This window comes from Perca flavescens, chromosome 22 (assembly GCF_004354835.1).
Source record: "Perca flavescens isolate YP-PL-M2 chromosome 22, PFLA_1.0, whole genome shotgun sequence".
Taxonomy (NCBI): Eukaryota; Metazoa; Chordata; class Actinopteri; order Perciformes; family Percidae; genus Perca; species Perca flavescens.
In genome coordinates, this window is record NC_041352.1 from 12,603,020 (window position 1) to 12,623,975 (window position 20,956).

Below are 20,956 nucleotides of genomic sequence, written 5' to 3' on the forward strand. Positions count from 1 at the left end.
AAATTATTTTTTATTATTTATTCATTGTCAGTCTGTACTAACAGTACATCTGTGTCAGTGTCGCTGTATAGTCTATGTGTGGACATCATAGATAGTCTATAGTGGACATAGACTGTCTGCGTAATGTATGGGTCATGGGGGTGGACCATGGATGTATTGAGGGGTGGACCCATACACGCGTGGACAGCATGCTAGCATGGGAACCAATACATTAACCAGACAGTCTATGTCCACACATAGACTATACAGTGACACTGACACCTGTTGACGATCTTCTGGTAGTACAGACTGACAATGAATAAAGTTGTCCTCTCATTTCACAATAAATGAGCACAGTCTTTCAATGAACACATTGAGCCACAGGGAAACATTTAGAGAACTCTAAACATTTACACTTTTCAATAGTGAGTGTAGTATCTGGACTTCTAACGGACCTTTTATAAACTTTGTCTTAAGTTTTTGGTAACAAAAAAACTCGTATGAACTTTGGCCTACATTCGCAGGACACTTCTCTGGAATATCTGGAAAGAATTAGGGATTCCCTTGTTGGCTTGGTTCCAAAAGGATGATAGCCATTGGTCAAAGTATTGTTTCCTCCCCCATCTATGTTACACACATTATAGAATATATACCATGTTCAAACAAAGAAAGTCAGGACCACTGGAGAATTGGGAAAACAGGTCCTCTCCGAGCTCTGCAGGGCTTGTCAAATGATGCTGATTTCTTCGATGTAAATAAACCTTTATAATCAAGAAACAGTGTCGGCGGATTCCTTTCCACACAGCAACGCAGCATCGCTACCAATTACACCACTTATAGTTTCAGTAGTTAACTACACAAAAAAAGTTATTGAACTGCTTGAATCACTCTGTAAATATGAATGTAGATGATCTACCAGCAAGCTAATGCAAACATGCAGTTCTCTACTCCCCAACACTGCGTACACAATATCTATAATCTACGTTTGTCAAAGGTATGTTCATTATATGGGAATATGTAATACGGAGGAAACAAAACATATTGCTTTTGTTGTGAACTGGATGATGTTCTATTTATAATAGAACAGATAAAAAAGGCATCTAAAATATGCCAATATAGATTTTAATTTAATATATGTCTTTTTAATTACCTTCTGACTAGAAATATAAAAAGGTTTTTACTCAACAAGCAATATTCTACATGAAATGTATTTGCACAAATACATACAGTACAAAACATAATGAAGTTATTTTTTTCAAAATAATGTTATAATGCAACCCCCAGCCATATTTGAGAAGTTAAATTGTGTTGTTGGGTTGGTGTTTTTTTTACGCTTATCCATTTCTAAGATCAATAACGTAATCTAAATCAGTTTGGATTTCTTCAAAAGTCTTTTAACACAAAGAGAGGACAGAAGAGATGATGCGAAAGTGGTTGATTTTACTGCTGAATGATGAAAAAAGCAAACGTGCGTTTTAAAAACTGTTAAGAGTCTATAATTTTGAAATCTTTACTACAGATATATAGGCAATAAAAGGAATTATATCAGCCATACTCTTCTATATTTATATTAGAGGTAAAACTTTTTAAGACTGTACTACCAGTGCCAAAATTGCATCTCACCAAAAACCAGAACATGATTAATACCCACAGACTTGTGTGCAGTACATGTAAATAACACAGGGGGGCTGTCTAACCCACAATGATGATAAATAATACAAAATCTGATGCCCCTTGTTCCAAAATAGGTTTTCTTTTTTTAGGGTTAGTCAGAAATATTCACCTAAATGCATTTGAAGTTGTGATCACTGCATCACTATCACATTCAGCAGCAGCAGCACATTTATAAATTAGTTTATGATATAGGCAGGAGTCTGAGCTTTAAGGCTTTAAAAACAAGCAGTAAAGTCTTGAAATCAATTCTAAAACTCACAGGTGGGTGTTGTGCCTGCTTGTACCAGAATAAAGAATGTCAGAAGTCTGGGGTTGCATGGATGACCTTTTCAAGATCTGTGGAGGAAAGGAATGGCCCGATTTTGGTTGAATGTGACAGTTGGACCTCACCACATTAGTCACCTGAACATCAAAGGATAATTCAGAGTCAAAAAGTACAGAACCACAGAAGTAAAATAATCTAGTTAAGTTTGATAAAATCAGAAGAAAGAAGAAGCAGCAAAAAGAGACCCGAGAACAACTAAAGTCATTTCTGTGTGTTTCTGCGAGGCCACCTCGACCAGTCAATCTTGGCTGGTGGAAAAATAAAAATAAAATCCTTCTCTACACTGCCAGTAATCAAATTCTTATGGATAAAACTTTTTTTGTTTTGTTGGCTTAACATATCTACATAGTTGTATCTAAATAAAATAAAGAGCAAAGAAGTCTGTGAGTTTGAAGGGTATTTATTTAAGGCACAATCAGCAACACAGAGCTGATATTTTAACACAAGTAACAGTGAAGACCTAATAATGGCTTGTCAGTGCGGGACAGTAGTGTAGTCGAGGGCAGTCTGGGTAACAGAGAGTGCAGTAGGTGAGCCTACATGCTCTTATCCTTGTAAAGGGGATACAGGATACGTTGTTGAGTTCCATTAATGTATTAGAATAACAAATTCACGCATAGATGAATTAAAAACATTATTTCCATGGTTACAAAGCTTTCACATATTAAAAAAGCTGTTAAGTAGCCTATGCTGGCTAACATCACCATATGCACCATATCATATTTAAACAGGAATAGGAGCTTATCGACAAAATATATTCACATGTGCCTTCTCAGAAAGTATTCAAGTATTGCATCTAACATCTGACTATTAATCAATTCCCTCTGCTATTTATTGATGATGTCATCATCATGTAACACACAGCTGGTCAGCAGTACCTCAGTGACCTCTGCACCGCTTGTCAAATACAGAAGCTTGTGAGAGATTAACAGAATGCAAACAGCCTGGTTCCACTCAGTCAGCCTCAAACAACACGAGACTCCGATTAACACTCAAGACACATTTCAGACCTCTTTGGTAACAAAGGCGCACATGCAGTCAGGCTTTCACACGGACACAACATGTATAACTCCTAGGGGTGTGCAAAAAAAAAAAAAAAGATTCACATTTGTTTCGCGATTCAAGCTCTACCGATTCAAAGTCGATTCATAGAATTCCAAAAAATCGATTCATATTTTTTAAAATGTTTTTTTATTGTAGGTCTACTGCAATCACATGGGAAAAGTAACTACATTTACATACTGTGAATCGTTTTTTTTTAAACGAGAATCGTTTTTGAATCGAAAATCAATTTTGAATCAAATCTTGAGCCTAAAAATTGATATCAAATCGAATCGTGACATTTTCTGAATCGTGCACCCCTAATAACTCCATACACTTGTTTGATCTATCTCGATGCAGAAAAATTGCATATAAAAAGAACACAAAAAGCGTCATCATAAAATATCCTGCTACAGCTTTTGTGCACAATAATAAGGCCACTTCAGTTTAATTTAATGCATCCTGGTATGTAACTACCGAAACAGAAAACAACACACCTGTATTGCTAGATGTACAGTGCAATCATTGTAAAGTTAATACTCTTTCCCTGCATACTTGTAACCATACTTCTCATCATTACAGTCAGATGTGATAACTTCATTTATACTGTTATAATGCTGACTTCAAATCACACGGCCTGCATCTTAACTGTTTGTGAGAGGCAGAGCTAAGCGCCGTACAATTTAAAACATATAATTGATGTTATTCTGATGGCACTGAAAAGCCAAGGGAAACAAGTTAGTGGTTAGAGATTTGCTGAGAGAAAATTGAGAATGTCTTTCCAGTTATAACAAGCAAGATGCATTGTATGTAACAATCCTGGAGTTTTGACTTAAATATACTTTTTTATTCACCTTAATCCTCTTTTTTCTATTTCAGAGAATAGTTTGTTTCAGTTTGACTCTTTCATTCCCTTCTACAAACTGACCACTCTTGAGATTCTCAGTGGCAGTTTTGGCATTTGGGATGGCATTTCTGATTGTTGACATTGCAGCGACATCCTCCACTGGTGTCTCCAGGACCCTTGGAAAGGATCAGAATAAGAGTTATCAAACCTTTGACTTACCTTGCAAATCAGTTTTTTTTTTTTTTTTTTTTTTTTAAACCACCATGCCCTGGCTGTATTTTGGCTTTTGAGAGATTAAAAAAAAGGTTTATGAATTATACTTCCATTCCATAGTCCATCAAAAGAATCACAGTTTACAAATCCTGAGGGTGTCAGAGATCAGTTAGCTACATTAGGAAATAAAATATGCCCTTAGGAAAGAAAGTAAGGATTTCTTACCCTAGGTCCCCAGCGGGGTCCTCTGGTTACCCAGCAGATCTCAGTGTGACAGACAGTGCAGCGTAGCCAATCACATCCATCCCTCTTCTGGACAATGATGCCACACTGGGGACAGTGCATTGCCTCCCCTGACTGCACAAGAGTCTATTTGTAAGACAGAAAATGAGTTTCAGCTTCTGTTTGATCTGTAAGCACGTGGGACACAAAGGCCATCCATCTCTGGGTAACACAGCTTAGATTTCCCTCTTTCCCTTTCACTGCATACAGTGCTGCTCATGAGTATTAGAACCCCTGCTAAAGTTGAATAAAAAGAGGAATGCAAAAAAAAAAAAAAAAATCATCTTTCGGAAATTGATCTTAAAAAAAAATCCAACCTTTGAGAACACCAATTTTCTTTGTGAATGAATAATGTATCGTAAATAAATAAATGTTCTTCCTTAAAATACAGGGGGCATAAGTATAGACACCCCTATGTTAAATTCCCATAGATGCAGGCAGATTTTTATTTTTAAATTATAGATTAATCTAGAGATTGGCATGGGGTACTTTCCATAAAATCATCTCTCAATGCAAATCAAACCAGCTATTAGGCTAACTGAAATAAAACCATGCCAATCTCTAGGTATGGTGAAGGGTATGTGATGATGTGGGGCTATTTTAATTCCAAAGGCCAGGGGAACTTTATCAGGATGCTTAGTATTCTGGATCCATGAAATAACTGGCCTTTTACAATAAAAATCTGCCTGCTTCTATGGGAATTTAACATAGGTGTGTCTATACTTATGCCCCATGTATTTTAAGGAAGAACATTTATTTATTTACGATACATTATTCATTCACAAAGAAAATTGGTGTCCTTAAAGGTTGGATTTATCCTCATTTTTTTTTAATTAAGGCATTAAGATAAATTTCCAAAAGATGATTTTTTTTTTATTCCTGTTTTTAGTCTGATGGTATTGGTGAGGTTATTGCACATATCATAAATTTGTCCATACAACTAGGTAAGGTTCCAATTGAGATGAAAAGGGCCAGGGTACTCCCCTTATTCAAAAAGAACAGTAGGACAGATATGATGGTTTTTGATCAAGTGGAGCGGCATTTGATCAAGAATAATCTGTTATATGACCACCAATCTGGATTTAGATCTGCTTACTCCACTGACACATGCCTCACTTATCTTTGTGATTACATCAGACAAGAAAGTGAAAAAGGTAACTATACTGGCATGGTGTTACTGGATTTACAAAAAGCATTTGACACAGTGGATAACTCCATTCTTTAATCCAAATTACAATGCAAGGGTTTTGGGAAGGCTTCTTTAAAATGGTTTAAATCATATTTATCAGAAAGAAATCAAACTTGTGATTTTGATGGAGTCCTGTCTTAACCCACGAATATAACTTGTGGTGTACCCCAAGGCTCGATATTAGGCCCTTTGTCATTCCTAATATATGTAAATGACATGCCAGCTGCAGTCAAATGTCAGTTATTATTGTATGCTGATGATTCCTCACTACTAGTGTCTGGAAAAGACATCTCCCAAATTGAAGACACTCTTAGTGGTGAGCTGCAAAATGTAAGAGAGTGGCTGATCGACAACAGACTGTCATTCCACTTAGGGAAATCTGAGTGCATCCTATTTGGCACCAAACGTAAGTTACAAAAGGCATCTGCATTAAAGGTTATATGTAACGAAAATGAAATTGAAGCAAAGAATTCTGTTATTTATCTAGGTATTATATTGGACCAAACATTGTCAGGATATTCCATTGCAGAGAAATTACTGAATAAAAGTGCCTGCAAATTGAAATTTTTATACCATAATACAAGACAATTTGACCCCAAAATAAAAAAAACTCCTCGTCTCAGCACACATTCAATGCCATTTTGACTATGCATGCTCAGCATGGTATAGTGGCCTAACAATGAAAATGAAAAACAAGATGCAGATTATGCAAAATAATATGATCCGTTTTATACTGTCTAAACCTCCTAGGTATCATGTGGGAAGAAATGAGTTTAAGAGGGTTGAGTTTCTGCCTGTTAAGCTTAGAGTTGAACAACTTAAACTCAATCATATGTACAGTATTATTAATGGTGTAGCCCCAAAGTATTTGATAATAAAATAGATAATTAGGGGGAAATAAAATCTAGATTGGGGACAGGGAAATTTATTGTTTGGTAGGTCATGGTGTTTTAGCTGGTTTTTTGATGTGTAGTTTTATTTTTTTAATTGTAGGACTGTATGGGTTTGCATGTATTGTATGTCCTGTTCTCTTACATCAGGGACCATGTTGGAAAAAAGTGTTTCTCGCTTTTACATGTTATCCCTTGGATCCCCTTGTTGTCTTTCTATATCCAGAAATAAACCAAATCAAACCAAACATTAGCATGGGTTCCTATACTCATGAGCTGTATGTACACATATACACAAGTGTATTACACAGCTTGCCTTGAGTAGATGTGTTGTCCTTCTAGCAGCAGAGTCATTTATAGCGCGGGCTGCAAGATCATCCTGGTATTGCTTACAGTTCATTCCCTCATGGATAGACTGAGGAGAGAAGAAAAATAGAAATATATAAAGATGTGATCATTTTCATGTGCATTTAACCTCAGTGAAAGTCTCAGATTCATAAAGACAGAAACACTGCTGTCTTGGAACAGCAGTTAGCTTGAGGGGACGAGACACGGGCCGTTAAAAACATGTGACTACTCTCAAATGTGTAGTGTCACTTGCTTCTTTCAAAGGATTTGTTGTTATCAATTGGCTCTGACTAACTGATTGGTGCATGCTACAATCTTTCACCCCATTTGTATCATGGTTGTGCGTTTATTGATATGTAAATTTAGTGCACATCTCATTTAGAGTGCTCATATTATGCTCATTTTCAAGTTCATAATTGTATTTAGAGGTTATATCAGAATAGGTTTACACGGTTAAATTTTCAAAAAACACCATATTTTTGTTGTACTGCACATTGCTGCAGCTCCTCTTTTCACCCTGTGTGTTGAGCTCTCTGTTTTAGCTACCGAGTGAGGCATCTCACTTCTACACTACTACCCAGTCAGAAGCAGAGTATGAGGGCGTGCCACGCTAGCAGCTAGGCGAGCATTATAACATGTGTTACAAAGTGACGCACGTTTGTCACAGAAGTAAAGGCTCGACTACAATAGAGCTGTTTGGAGCAGTTTGTGAACAGTGTTTCCTCTGGATGATGGTAAGTCCCTTTGGGGTGGACTTTGGGTTTTTTCACTTTACACAAATTCACACAAAAAAGATATATAACACAATAAAGTAAAGGGAAAAGCCAAAAAGCATAATATGAGCACTTTAAGTACACCAAGACAATTTCCTAAAATCTATGGGAGTAAATACCCAATACCGTATTACTTGTTTGTGTGTACTTATATATTTCATACCTTACAAATCAGACAGTTGTGTTTCCTGCAGACAGGGCAGTGGAAGACATTGACTGTGTCCTCGTACACACACCAGCCAGGACAGTCTGGGGTGGCACAGTGGTAGCTGCCCTCACATCGAGACTCTGCCACTGACAGGCCTCTTTGCAGCCAGCGCTCATACTCCTCTGCTGGCACCAACTGTAAAAGAGAAATGGGATGGGAATTGTGGAGGACTAGTTAACCCTAATAATACTACTAACAGGTCATAATCGGAGTTGCAAAGTTGCGCTTCAAACTGAGGCTTCATTCAAACCATTGTCGGTCTTGAGCAGCTGGTTGGACCACAGTTTATTGTTTAACATTTAGCAGCTGGGGAAGTTGCCTAACTGTTGCTTCATATTGGCTGAAACAGCTGAAGGCTGTCCACGCATTGGGGAGAAAGGTCAAAGTCTGGGCTGAAAAAATAAGTAGCAGAGCAGTAGCTCCGGCTTCTTGGCTGATACTGACAGTGATGAAAAAAAAAAAAAACATGATTTACAGTAAAATGGATTTACATATTCTGATGCTTTAGGATGCCGATACTGCCTGCTAATGCTTGTGTAGGAGAGCTGTGTTTGTTGTGTGTAACTCACAGCTCTGATCTCCCTCTCCTGCATGGAGCAGGAACAGGAATATGTGTCATCTCTGTAGGGACAGGCCACCTCTGGCTCCTCACTCAGCATGATGACTGAACGTAAGCACTCTCTGGACAGACACACGCACAAACATGCAAACTCAGACAGAAACAAGGATATCGGGGTGAAAAAAAAAACACTTCCTGAGCTACAAACCTGCTTCTTTCTCAAAACCCTTTCTATTCAGTTTTTTTATATATACGTATATATATATATATCCCCCCCACCTCCTGAATCTTACCTGCAGAAGCAGTGGAGACACTCCCTGAGCAGGACCCCCTCTCTAGGCTGCAGGTCCACGTAACAGATCCTACAGTCCACAGGCTCTGGGTTAGGCAGCAGGTCCTGTCCATCCATCATCACTAGCCGGGCAAAATTCTCCCTGCGCTCCTCTTCCCTTGCCTGGTGGTGTTGTTGGGAGGGTTAAACTTATAGTCCTTAAACTATTTCCCTTTAGTTTTTATTATATGGGCACAATAAGATTGGCAATGCATATAATTGAAGTATTGTTGGCTAGATTTACACAGTCACAGTACAGACATTCATACACACACACGGTAAACAATTTATTTGAATCTGTTTCACAGAGTATATACAATGAACAGTGCAAAATTAACAATCAGGCTAATACATTCAATTTAGTGGCAATCTCTGCTATTTAGGAGTTCATTAAAAATCCACCTGATGCTGAAAGTCAACAGTGATCGTGATTATCCAGCTGGATTGTCAATATAGGGAAAAGTCTTTCATAACCTTTTTACCTAGAGTTTGACCAATCTATATTGTCACGAGGGTTACCACGAAGCGAGATTAGTGGGTTATAGTCCGATATCTTTGGGCTAGGGCTGGGCGATATGGAGAAAATCAGATATCACGATATTCTTGACCAAATACCTTGATATCGATATTGCGGCAACATTCTAAGGTTGACAATTGGTGCTTTCACAAAATATCTTCACACTTAGATTTTAGATAAATAATCATCAGTAATGTGGACATAATGTCTAAGTGGGGAAAAGGAAAATAATAGAACAGCTAGAACAGTCTGGTAAGTTCAGAAAAGTACATCACTTTACTGTAATGCAGCCTTTAAAACCAGGAAAAGACAATACTTGTGTCATATTACGATATTACAATATCCAAAATCTAAGACAATATCTAGTCTCATGTCACAATATCGATATAATAATCGATATATTGCCCAGCCCTACTTTGGGCTTCACTCAGGTTTTCCACCATCCCAAAGCTGGCTCACTTTTAACCCTGGTGATAGATCACCATGGTAACCTATGCTGCATGGCTAACCTGCTCCGGCGCAGGTTAACTTTAGAGGATTAGATCAAAACCTGTACACAGCCTGACTCCTGACCAGTCAGCTCACTGGATTCTGACAGGGACAAAGTAGTGAAGCCAGGTAACCCCAAGAGAGTCAGACTAAGTTGAGCTTGCTTCATGATACAGGCCCCAGGGCCAAAAAATATTATATATATATATATATATATACATACATACATACATACACACACATTGATTAGGGGTTTATGTGATTTAAAAAAAATCATCTTTCCCAGATTTTTTTTTAAAAGTCTCAAATGTCAATATTGGCCTCTAAAGTCCAGTATTGGTCAGGTTCTATTTTTCACCAGAACAGAGTTGGCACGCTACTAAAATGTGTAATCAACTGTTTTCATACAGTTTCTCTACTGATGGATCTCATGAACATGGTACAACAGAACCATATGCTTTCAATTCAAGCACATAGATGTGTAGACATAGCTTTGTGCATGATGATTTCTTATGTGATCTAAAAGTGAGTGTCTGATGAGTGCAACAGAAATGATGCTACAAGTGTAAAGGAAACATAAATAAACATGGAGTGTATGTGTGCCTGTGTGTGTTCAGTAGTCCTGGTCCAGGTTATACAGGAGTGAGTTGTTTTGAGCCTCAGCACTCCTCAGCACCTCTCTTCTCCCTTTCTCCTTCAAAAAAACAGAGACAGAAGAGAAGAGAGTCAACCTGAGAGGCCCTGCAAATTTGAATTAAAATGTCAACTTTGTATCAATTTCATACTTTCCTCACACTAATTAGTATTGTGTCCAATTTGGAGCCTTGTGCTGCCTTGCACTCTTTGACCAAGGCTTGTTGTTGAACTCTTCTATGTAATTGTCACCAAATGGTATGCCAAAATAAGGTTTTACTCTGAGTATTTATGGGTAAAAGAAATTGTCGCTTCATACATACAGGTGAGTGATTGTATATGTAAGACTGTGGGTGTGTGGTATGCTCAGTGGTACAGGTGTGAGTGAGTTTTACATACCTGCTGGTACTGTCTGATAGCCTCCTTCTCCTGCTGGATCCGTCTGAGTTCCAGTGCATCAGGTCGGTATCCCCCCGGGATGACGTAGTTCTCAGGGCGGTTTGTACTGCAGATCTCACAGCCCGGCCGTGTTGGTTTGTTAATGTAAGTGCAAGAAGGGCACGACCAACCCTAAGGCACAGAGTAGTGCGGTATAGAGTATGTTTTAACATGTGAGAAACAGCACTACATCTCATCCAATGATTTTTCCTATGACATATTCTATCAAAACATTGACCATTTTGAACAGTGTGTGAATAAAGAAACACGACTCTAATTAAACCACCATAACTGCCATCTATTACCTGGGTGGAGGCTGTGTTGGGGCTTAGTGCTTCATTGAGTTGAGGCATCTCTAGGTTGATGAGATCTCTGATCTCACTGATGTTTCCTCTCTCTGAGCCACGTGAAACATTTAAGGAGAAAAAAGTAGCTAATAAGCAACCAGTGATAATATGTGCACCCATTATGTTTATGAACAGTTTGTGCCCAAATGTATGTACCCTTTGATATATATCCATATGCAGAATATTCCATTTATACAAGTGTTTATTACAAGGCTAAGGATATTTAAATCATACAAATAAAGCACAAACATTGGTCTATTTAACTTTTTCCATTACTGTCCACTGCTATACTCTTGTGGCATTGCTTATGTTGTACAGCTGCAGGTCAGAAATAAGTTCTTCTTCTTCTTCTACTTATTACTAAAAGAGTTTATGACTGATCATTATTGTAAACTTTAATAAATACACCAGTGAGTTTAGACTTTTCCTGGGCAATAACGTTAACAGGAAACTGGTATTACCATCTGTTGGGCACTAGGTGTATAAACCCTTTATTGTGTATTAACTGTCTAAAGTACTAAATAAACAGGTGTCTCATGCGTGCTCAATGAAATTGAAACGTTAAAGCAAATTTGATCTGATACTGGTCACAAACTGATGTGCTCTTGCCCTCACTCACCAGTGTTGCTGCTGGTATGGAGTCTAGGAGGCAGGGTGGTGTAAGCCCTCCGGCCCAGAGATGAGGGGCCATTTGCAGAGGTAGCAGGAAGGGGAGGAGTGGGGAGAGACAGAGATGGAGGACTAAGGAGGAGGGCACTCTCCTGGTCCTGCTGGAGGACTTGGTGGGTCAAGCGAGCATGACGGGCTGACAGCAGGTACAAGAAGGCTGTGTCACTGTCCTGACGAACCCCATATGAGGCCAGAGAGCGCTGGTCGGCGCACAGACACTGGCCAATCACCCAGCGCTGCACCCGTGGGTGAAAGCCATATTCAAGAAACATCTGAGGTGGTAGAAAACCAGAAAAGGATAGAAGAAAAAGAAATAATGAGATAGAAATTTGAACGTTTTAGATAAACTGATAGCAATTCTTTAAGGAAAATGTGATTTGTAATTTTGGGCGACATGAATAAAATTGCCTTGAGAAAAGTTCTTTCAGGACACAAATGAAGAGGAGAAGCTTTCTTCAGACTAACCTGCTGTTTCAGTGCTGCGGTAGTCATATGTGGGTAGACTTTCACAGTGACACAACAGGACGAAGAACAATCCTCAACTGCAACCGCCAAGCTGTTAGATAAAATAAGACACAATCCAAAAGCCACATCATTTGTGTAAACTGTGGAATAATCTACTTTCGATCACATCTTAAAATGACCATCAATCGTGTTTTTGAAAACATTATTAATAATGATGAATGCACCTACTTGATTTCACTGTCTTCATAGTCTCTGGCAGAGGGACGAATCTTGAGCGTGGCATTTTGTCGGGCGAGTTTGGCAGCAAAGACAGACGCAGACTGCATGTCACCTGCTTCTATGGCTCGGGTCAGCTGTATGCAGGCTTCCTCTATAGACACACACACACACACACACACACACACACACACACACACACACACACACACACACACACACACACACACACACACACACACACACACACACACACACACACACACACACACACACACACACACACACACACACACACACACACACACACACACACACACACGTGAACATATGGGCAAGTGTGTGCAGAGGATGTTGCCATACCTCCAAACAGCCACTAGAGGGCTTAAATGATTAAATGAATGAATGAATAAAATGAGTGAAGGAATCATTGAATTAGTTAAATCACTTCTAAAATGAAAAAGATAAGATAATAATTTATACTGGAAGGAAGATTTTCAGTATACACACCTGTCTGTTGCAAAGCTAAGGTGTTCTGACCCTCCTGCGGGAGCTGAGGACCATCATCTTGAGGGGCTACTGCCAATATGAAATGTTGAAAACCAGAAAGAAGCATTTAGATAAACAAATGGATAGAAAACACAAGAGAGAAACCAACAGACAACTTTTTCTACTAAAGACCTCGCCTAATGTCTAATTGTTCTCTGTCTGTAACAGCAGACTGAAATCTTTAACTGTTCGTCCACACAGGAAAATATTTGTGTATTCGCGTATTCACTATTTGTCTTAACAGGGACACTTTTTAGTAGAACAGTCAGCAACATAGTAAATAAGAAGGTGACTATTTCCTTCTGATCTTGGATGCTTATTTATCATGTTTTTTATGATGCTTTCATATGCATTTGAGTTAGTAAACAAGGGCATATTATGTAAGTAAGTAAGCACAGACCAATTCACTTAAATTCCCTCTGAAGTCAAAATATGAAGTTTGGTTTCAGTGTTTGAGATTGACTGTAGAGATGTTAACAAGGCAGTGAAAAGCTCTTTTGTTCAAATAAATAAATAAATAAGCAGCTTCATTCGTCAACCTCAATTCGCATTAACTAAGTTCACTGAAGGGCAAATGAATTCCACCTTATCACGACAACAGGGGTTTCCTAGAACATTGTACTGTGGGTTTAAAAAGGCTCATGGGATCCTGTTACAAGGTATCAAATACATTTTCCCACCTTGCTGTGGCTGTTATCTTAAAGAACATTAAGTATTTAGCAAGAAGGGTGACTGACCTCTTTGTGCTTCCCTTAATGAGGACATCACCACTGTAGCCCACTCCCGGGCCTCCTGCTCACAGCGGAAGTTGAAGCTGATGCGGTCATGTGGGGGTGCTGCCAAACTCAGCTCGTGGCACTTTGGTGACTTCACCTCATAGTTTACCGTCCTTAAATCAAATTCAGCGATGGTCTGGAAAAAGAGGAAGAGGTAGGACAAATTAGGGAAGGATAAATGAATCAGTGGTTACGTTATGCCGATAGGCCAACTATGTGCGTCATGGCATGTGTGCACTTGGTATGGTGAAACGTAATTTTAACATTCTATTATACTGTAAACTTAAATATATTATAGGTGCACTGTTACGGTATGTAAGTAGGAAAATGCAATTTATGAATAACAATGAAGGCTTTACATGGGACATTCCCAAGCTGCTGAATTGGACTTCATTATACTGAGAGGTGTTTCTAATATTCTCCTACCAAATTTGTGATGAGAGTAGAGTAAATATTGGAAACACTTTTGAGTGTAATGTGATGCAATTCAGCAGCACTACAAATGACAGCCTCCAAACCATACCATAGAGTTTTATCTAAAACTAATTCAACAAAAACAACAATTATTAACTTCACGACTGTAGGATCTATTGCAGAACTTGCTTACATCAATTGTAGCTGGGTGTACCTATACATTGGGACTGAGTGTAGCTATAATAACACTTTCCTGACAAGAAATACAGGCTCTGTATGTAAGTTAAAGAAGCGACCAATATTCAAAGACCAGTAGATGTCAGACTTTCTTTGCATCTTTTGGTCAGACCACCAGGGTTTAGCTGTACACTAGCATTCTCAGACTCCTCAAAGGGATGGCTGCTTGCTAACACAGTGGGCTGAACTCTTGTCCTCTCTGCCAGTGATTTCTAACCTAAGGCATCAAAAGCTAAATCTGAGGGGTCTCTATAGATGATTAATAGGATAAGGAAGAAAAAACAGGTATGCTACAACACAGTGTACAGTGTATAGTATCTTCTGTTTTATCTGTGTAATACTGGAAAGGTTTACCTCTTCAGGCCTGTAGAAAATATGGTCATTTACAACCCGTAACACTGGTATTACTGGGGTCCAAGCAGTGCTGAATTACCAACTGGGCAAAGTTGCTCCATGGTCCCTGACATTCACAGGGACCAAAGGTTCCAGATTCACAGTAGTCTGGCAATGATTTTGAGTTTATTGCATGCTACTTTGATAAATTGTACCAAAACATGTTTATCCTGTCTTGAGGCCCTGACTAGTAGAAGGAAATGAATACCATTAATGTTTCAGTTGTTATTATGCTAACATGTTGCATATTCCTAAATAAACGTGCTGAAACAAATTACCACAATAATCTGGCCCTGGTGGTAACAAGCGAGTAGCCTTTGGAAACCACTGCCCTAGGTGGTCCCTGTGAGTTAGGTGAAATTAAGTTTTATTTCACTTTATTTCCACACACCAAGTATGGAGTCATATCTAGCATAATGTAGTCTTCCTCTGGACATATTTTTAATAAATTGGGTAATTGCCACTCACACCACACACGTATCATAACAAGCCCAACACTACCGCCGCCTTGCTGCTGTGAACTCACCACACTCCGTCCAGTCTCGCAGCTGTCCTGGAGCGACAGCCGGAATTCCCCGGATTTCCCCGGGTCCATACTGAGCTGCAGGCGGATTGACTCATCACCTGCTCCGGGAAGACACAGCGGCCGAATACCAGAATGGCATACCGACACCCGAACCGACATAAGGACGGTTTGGCAGCCAAGTTGTGACTGCGAGGCCCCATAGTGACTGGGGAGGGCGGCGGACTGGTCCGGTGGGTAGCCAGGGCTGTGAGTCCAACCGCCTGAACTCAGCGACATTCTGCCAACAGACTCATGTAGAAAACAGACTCACGGAGTCCGGTGGTTTGTTTACTTCCTGTTGTTACCTGTCCTTGGTTTGAGTATCCTTTCACGATATTTCTTACATTGTACCTCGTCGCTGGGTATTTTAATAGCAACACTAACAACAGGAAGCACGCACGGTAGAGTCTGTCAAATGTTTCGGGAGACTTCCAAAAAGTGTAACGTTACCCAGCTGCTCCGGCTAGAGGTTTCACTTCTCTCTTCTTCCGCTTTGCTATAGCATCGTTTCAGGCAGTGTTTGTGTTTTTGCTGCGAAGCACTAACCGTATTCTTCTGGTTATCTGATACCTTTCTAACATCAAGCTAACTGACAATAGTTTGACACTGGTAACGCTGAGTATGTTGTTGATCCGTATGCTTATACTTTGTATGCGCATGCGTTGCTTGTAGGCTGACGTATCTGTTATAATATTCATGAAGGTTGTCTTGTTCTCCTCCTTTTTTTAGATTAAAGGGCAGCTGGCATCCTTAGTGGTACATTACTGCCATCTACCGGAGGCAGTTAACTCCTACAGTATTCGGTTCTCCTCGGCAAGCTGACAGAGTATGAGCAGCAATACCCCCACTCTATTTAGAATGTAATGTCTTCCCCTTATCTCCTGGTGTCAGTGTTGTTGCCACGCTTTATTGATTTTCTTCTATAGCCTACAATGCCTTTCCCCTCTGATTTATATGTCTATGTTTTCTTTTTTTTAATAGCTCGTTCGGCTAGTTTGTCTGCTCTATCATTACCCAGAATGCCCATTTGACCCAAGTGAATGTGACTTCAGTCAGTGTCTTTTATTGTTGAATGTTCGATCATTTCGAATAGTATGACGGATGGCAGACTTTTTGTTTTGACAATTCTTATTTTTATTTTAGACAAGTATGCCATGTGTTATCAATGCCGTGCAGTAGAAGCTATTTGGTATTCTACACGTGTGTGCACATATTTTACCACAAAGGGGCAGCAAATCATCCCATATAAAATATTATATGTCCTCCCCTTTCTTTTTCATAATAAAATCATTAGTCATTTTAATCCAGTAGTAGTATACTTAAGGCATATATGTTTACCTAAAATGATAAAATATTTGCTAAGTAACATTTTGAGACTCAAGACTTTTACTTTAACTTGTATAACTCTAGTACCAATATTTAACCATCACAAAACAGAATGCTTTCTTTGCTGTGTTCAGTTATTTAATTAAGATAACATGCCCGATAAGGTTATTTACCACTAACAACAAACATGTCCTTCTTCACAACAGCAGCTTAATGCACTATTTTTACAGGACCTATGTGCAAGGTAAAATATTACTTTCATTTTGGATTACAAGGTCTCACACACGGTTTCAGTTTTCACAAAGTTATCTGTGATACAAACCTACGATATATTAGGGTAATTCTATCATCATTAACAATCTTTAACATAGCGTAGGTCTTTTCACAAGCAGATCATTTGACATTCTATTCAGGCGTCCAATCATAGACCAACAGGAACTGACTTCTTCCCAATTGAAGTCTTTTTCAGAAAGAGGGTCAACCAAACATGGTCAATGAATGTCCCGGCCCACACACTCTGTGGGTCATGAATTACAAGGCAATGAACAAAATATACTGTAGCACGTAAGGGGAATGATTTAGACCACAAAGCTTGGCCGGTTCAAGCTGTTAATCATTCGGCAAGCAGGGTTTTCTCAATCAATACTGCATTCCTCAGAATCCTCATGTCCAACAATATCATGGAAAGATCCTTGTTAATCATTATAGTTTTTATGAATGAATTCTATAAATGGAATATCTTTTCTCAGTTGCTCATATGGATACATAGGTCAGGATCCCTCGGAAATGTTATTCACAAAGTGTAATGACGTGAAAGTGCCAGACACCTCATACTGTGAGTCGACCGGTGGTCCTTTTCCCTACATTCACAAAAACACAGATAACACAGGCGAGATGAAGCCATTCAATCAGGTGCTGATGAGACCGTGATGTCATAGTGTTACATGTCAGACGCGGCACTATAATACAAAAGAACACATCTTGAATTGGGAAAATGTGGAAAAAGTGAACCTAAGCGGTGTATTTTTCAATTAAATATGGGGATTTAGTGAGTTTAGAGCAGTGATGATTCAAGGACCATATGCATAAAAATAGGTTTAGAATGACTCTAAATCTATAATAAAAATCGATTATATCTATTCATAAACAAGACCACATTTTAACCACAAAGCAAGGACGACCAAACCTTTCACACCTGCCTGTGACTGGGCATCAAAAAGAGGCAACGAACCATTCACAGTTTTCAAATAAAAGCTTCCTATCATAAATTTACATTAGCTTCATTAGCTGAGGATTCTTCCATGTTGTGATGTTATTACACATCCGCAGGTATTTTTCTTCTCATTATTGCAGCCATATACTCTCCCATAGGCAGGGCTTGTATCTGCACCATACACCATCATGACAGAGTACTGGCTGCCCTAATGCGTGGTGGAGAACCAAAGTGCTGCCCGAAGGTGTACGTGCACATACTCACATGGTAACACACATGCACCCTTTTACATCACATGCTACGCAGGACGTTGATATCATCCCAATTTTCTTTAATACAGTTTTAGATGATTATATTGTACATGGGAAACGTTTATTTCAACGGGATCATAATGATTCTACCAGTTAAAATACCATATAAGGAAACTGACATCAGAAAGTGATGTCAGAAGTGTCATATTTTGTGATCTAACCTTTGAATTCTTCAAAATGTACAGTACAAATGTTCACATTTATACACTATGCACATTGTGACTATTCTGATCAAAAGGCAAATGTACCTAGCTGCTATTTATTTTCATTATAGATTAATATGTTAATTATTTTCTTGATTTATCAATTTGTCAACAAAACAGTGAAAAAAAATCTGTGATGTCTTCAGACACGACAACTCCAAAACTCATATTCAATTTACTATCATATAAGAAAATGAAAAGCATTACATTTTCACATTTGAGAAGTTGCGAATGTTTTGCATGAAAAAAAGATTGAAATGACTTTTGCTTTTCTGTCGATTGACCAATTGATTCACTGACAACTTTAGCTCTACATCTAGTTCAGAATCCATTGACTTGGCTTTGCAAATAAGCATGTATCCCTTCAATAAGTTCCAAACGGAAAGAATGAATTACAATATGCAACTTTAAAGGGGAACACCACCTAAATTAAGAATTCCAATATGTGATTTCCATGGCTGAAGAAAGGTCAATCAAATTGTGAACATGAACTACTCTCTCTCAAAGCCAGCAACCAGAGAAGTAAGTCTCAAACTTTTGATGTCATCAAGTATAAAGTCTGGAGTTGCTCCAAAGACAATGAATGCAGGACTGATTTTATGGACCCACAGCATGTTTGTTTTATACACAAATGAGCTTTATTCTAATGTAGGGTTCTCAGTTCTGAAACAGAAACTGTACCTATATAGACCCAATCACAATGTTTGTTTACAATAACTTCTAGGTAGAAAAGTCCTGTGTCCGGTACATACAACTTAACAGCGCTGAGCAAACGGGGATGAGGAACAAAATGATATACTCTCATCTCATTCATCTAAAATGCATGTTTGATGCTTTCATATTTCAACAATTTCATTAACATTAGGTTGGAGACCTAATTTGCCTGTTGGGCCACAGACTGAAGAAATGACACCACCCAAACTAGCAGTTAGGCAGACTGGCGGTGAGATGTTGCTGTTCGTAACACTAGATTTGGTTTATCAAAGACGCTAGCAAAGCAACATAGTACACAAAATAAGCACAGCCGAAACGTCAAATAAGTTGAACCACTGTGTTTAACTATATATATATATATATATATATATATATATATATATATATATATATATATATATATATATATATATATATATATATATATATATATATACGTAACAGTTATGGCTAAAAATGACAACAGAAATAAACAAGTTTGCCGATTTCACATATCTCTGCAATTCATATCAACTGCCATTTGTCTACCTGGAAGTGATTTTTGTGTTAGCGTGACGTCACAGTGATTCAGTCTATACTCAGAACATTACCCTGGGAGCTCTCCGTAACATTTCTCTCAATTTATTGTCTATGGAGCAGTTCCACACTTTCGTTGTGGCACTCTGGTTTTTTATGTTTACTAATAATTTTGAACCGTCTTAGACTATTAGGAATAACATGTATGACTTTTGAAAATGGGCGTAGATCCCCTTGAAGGTTACATTTTCAGCAGCATTGTCACAGTATCGTGACCTTTACAGACATTGTTTTTTCGAGGAGACCTTACACCTGAGAACATTTGACCTTTCACTTGTTATTCATCACTGTCACCTCTCAGCACATACTGGTGGCAAGTGCGTGGCATACAGTAGAATGAATTCACACGCACCTACAGTATAGTTAAAGCTTTCACTCCTTCCTGAATCACTTTGAAATACTATTATTATTATTCAAACTTAAGATCTAATCTGGTATTTAACTACCAGACATTGTTTTTATATCTTAACAGAGTGACAGAGGCAGTGGGCTGCTTGCATTCATGATCTTTGTAGTGGATTATTATTAAGAAAGTTCCAAAAGCTTAGTTTCCGGTGACATGACCGTCTGCTCAACAATAGCTGATTGTGTCCTGCCTTGTCCCCTGTAATCAAACTGATCGATGAAAGGCTCATCAAAAAACGCCCACCACAGATCCCAGTCAGTCTGACAGACCTACTTGAGGCGGTGGGTCTCCCCATGTTCACTAATTTAAAGTTGTCCCTGTGTCATTGACTTCCTGATGGACTGCTATGCTGCGTGACAGACATCAGAAAAACTCCAAAACCAAAGCTCCTTTCTCAAAGAGAGGAGGGGGTTTAAAGAGTGGGAGGAGGGGATGAGAAGGGATGGGGGGGATGCATCCTGTTGTCTGGGATCACTGTGTGTGACTGACGTTCTTGATTCATCATTCCACAACCACATGAGCAGCATGCATATATAAGCTGGAGCACACCTGCTCCACAATAACGACTTCAGACCTCCGCCAACTGACCTCAGCCTATTACCAAAGTCCAGGGTAAGGAGCTGCTGTTTGGGGTTCAGATTGTATATTTCTTTTTTTTCTTTTTCCTTTTTTTTTTTTTTTACAGATTCACTGTATTAAATGCAAAAGAAGGAGGACACCACAGGTTATGTGTTTAACCAATTATTTTAAGAGGGTTCCTCCTGGTGAATTTGTGTTAACTATTTTAACACTTTGCTTTAACAATTGTGCTACATTACTAACGGGGTGAATACTTATGAT

General features: G+C 38.7%; 1 protein-coding gene across 2 annotated transcripts; it reads right to left on the bottom strand.

Annotated features, from left to right (window-relative positions):
• Positions 1 to 2,362: 2,362 nt before the first annotated feature.
• Positions 2,363 to 16,023, bottom strand: shrprbck1r (sharpin and rbck1 related). 2 transcript variants are annotated; one of them, XR_003691525.1, is made up of 15 exons: positions 15,329 to 16,023; positions 13,720 to 13,894; positions 12,944 to 13,012; positions 12,446 to 12,587; positions 12,218 to 12,308; positions 11,703 to 12,024; positions 11,042 to 11,133; positions 10,698 to 10,868; positions 8,622 to 8,782; positions 8,339 to 8,450; positions 7,725 to 7,904; positions 6,757 to 6,855; positions 4,305 to 4,448; positions 3,874 to 4,042; positions 3,490 to 3,735 (listed from the first exon to the last, which is right to left on the bottom strand). XR_003691525.1 is itself a non-coding variant. In XM_028569551.1 (14 exons), exons 1-14 carry the CDS (start codon positions 15,602 to 15,604, stop codon positions 3,962 to 3,964), a joined length of 2,115 nt encoding a protein of 704 aa, XP_028425352.1. In that variant the 5' UTR covers positions 15,605 to 16,023; the 3' UTR covers positions 2,363 to 3,961. The 2 variants fall into 2 exon arrangements, 1 of the variants encoding a protein (XP_028425352.1); XM_028569551.1 differs by having other exon boundaries at positions 2,363 to 4,042.
• Between the last annotated feature and the right edge of the window lie 4,933 nt (positions 16,024 to 20,956).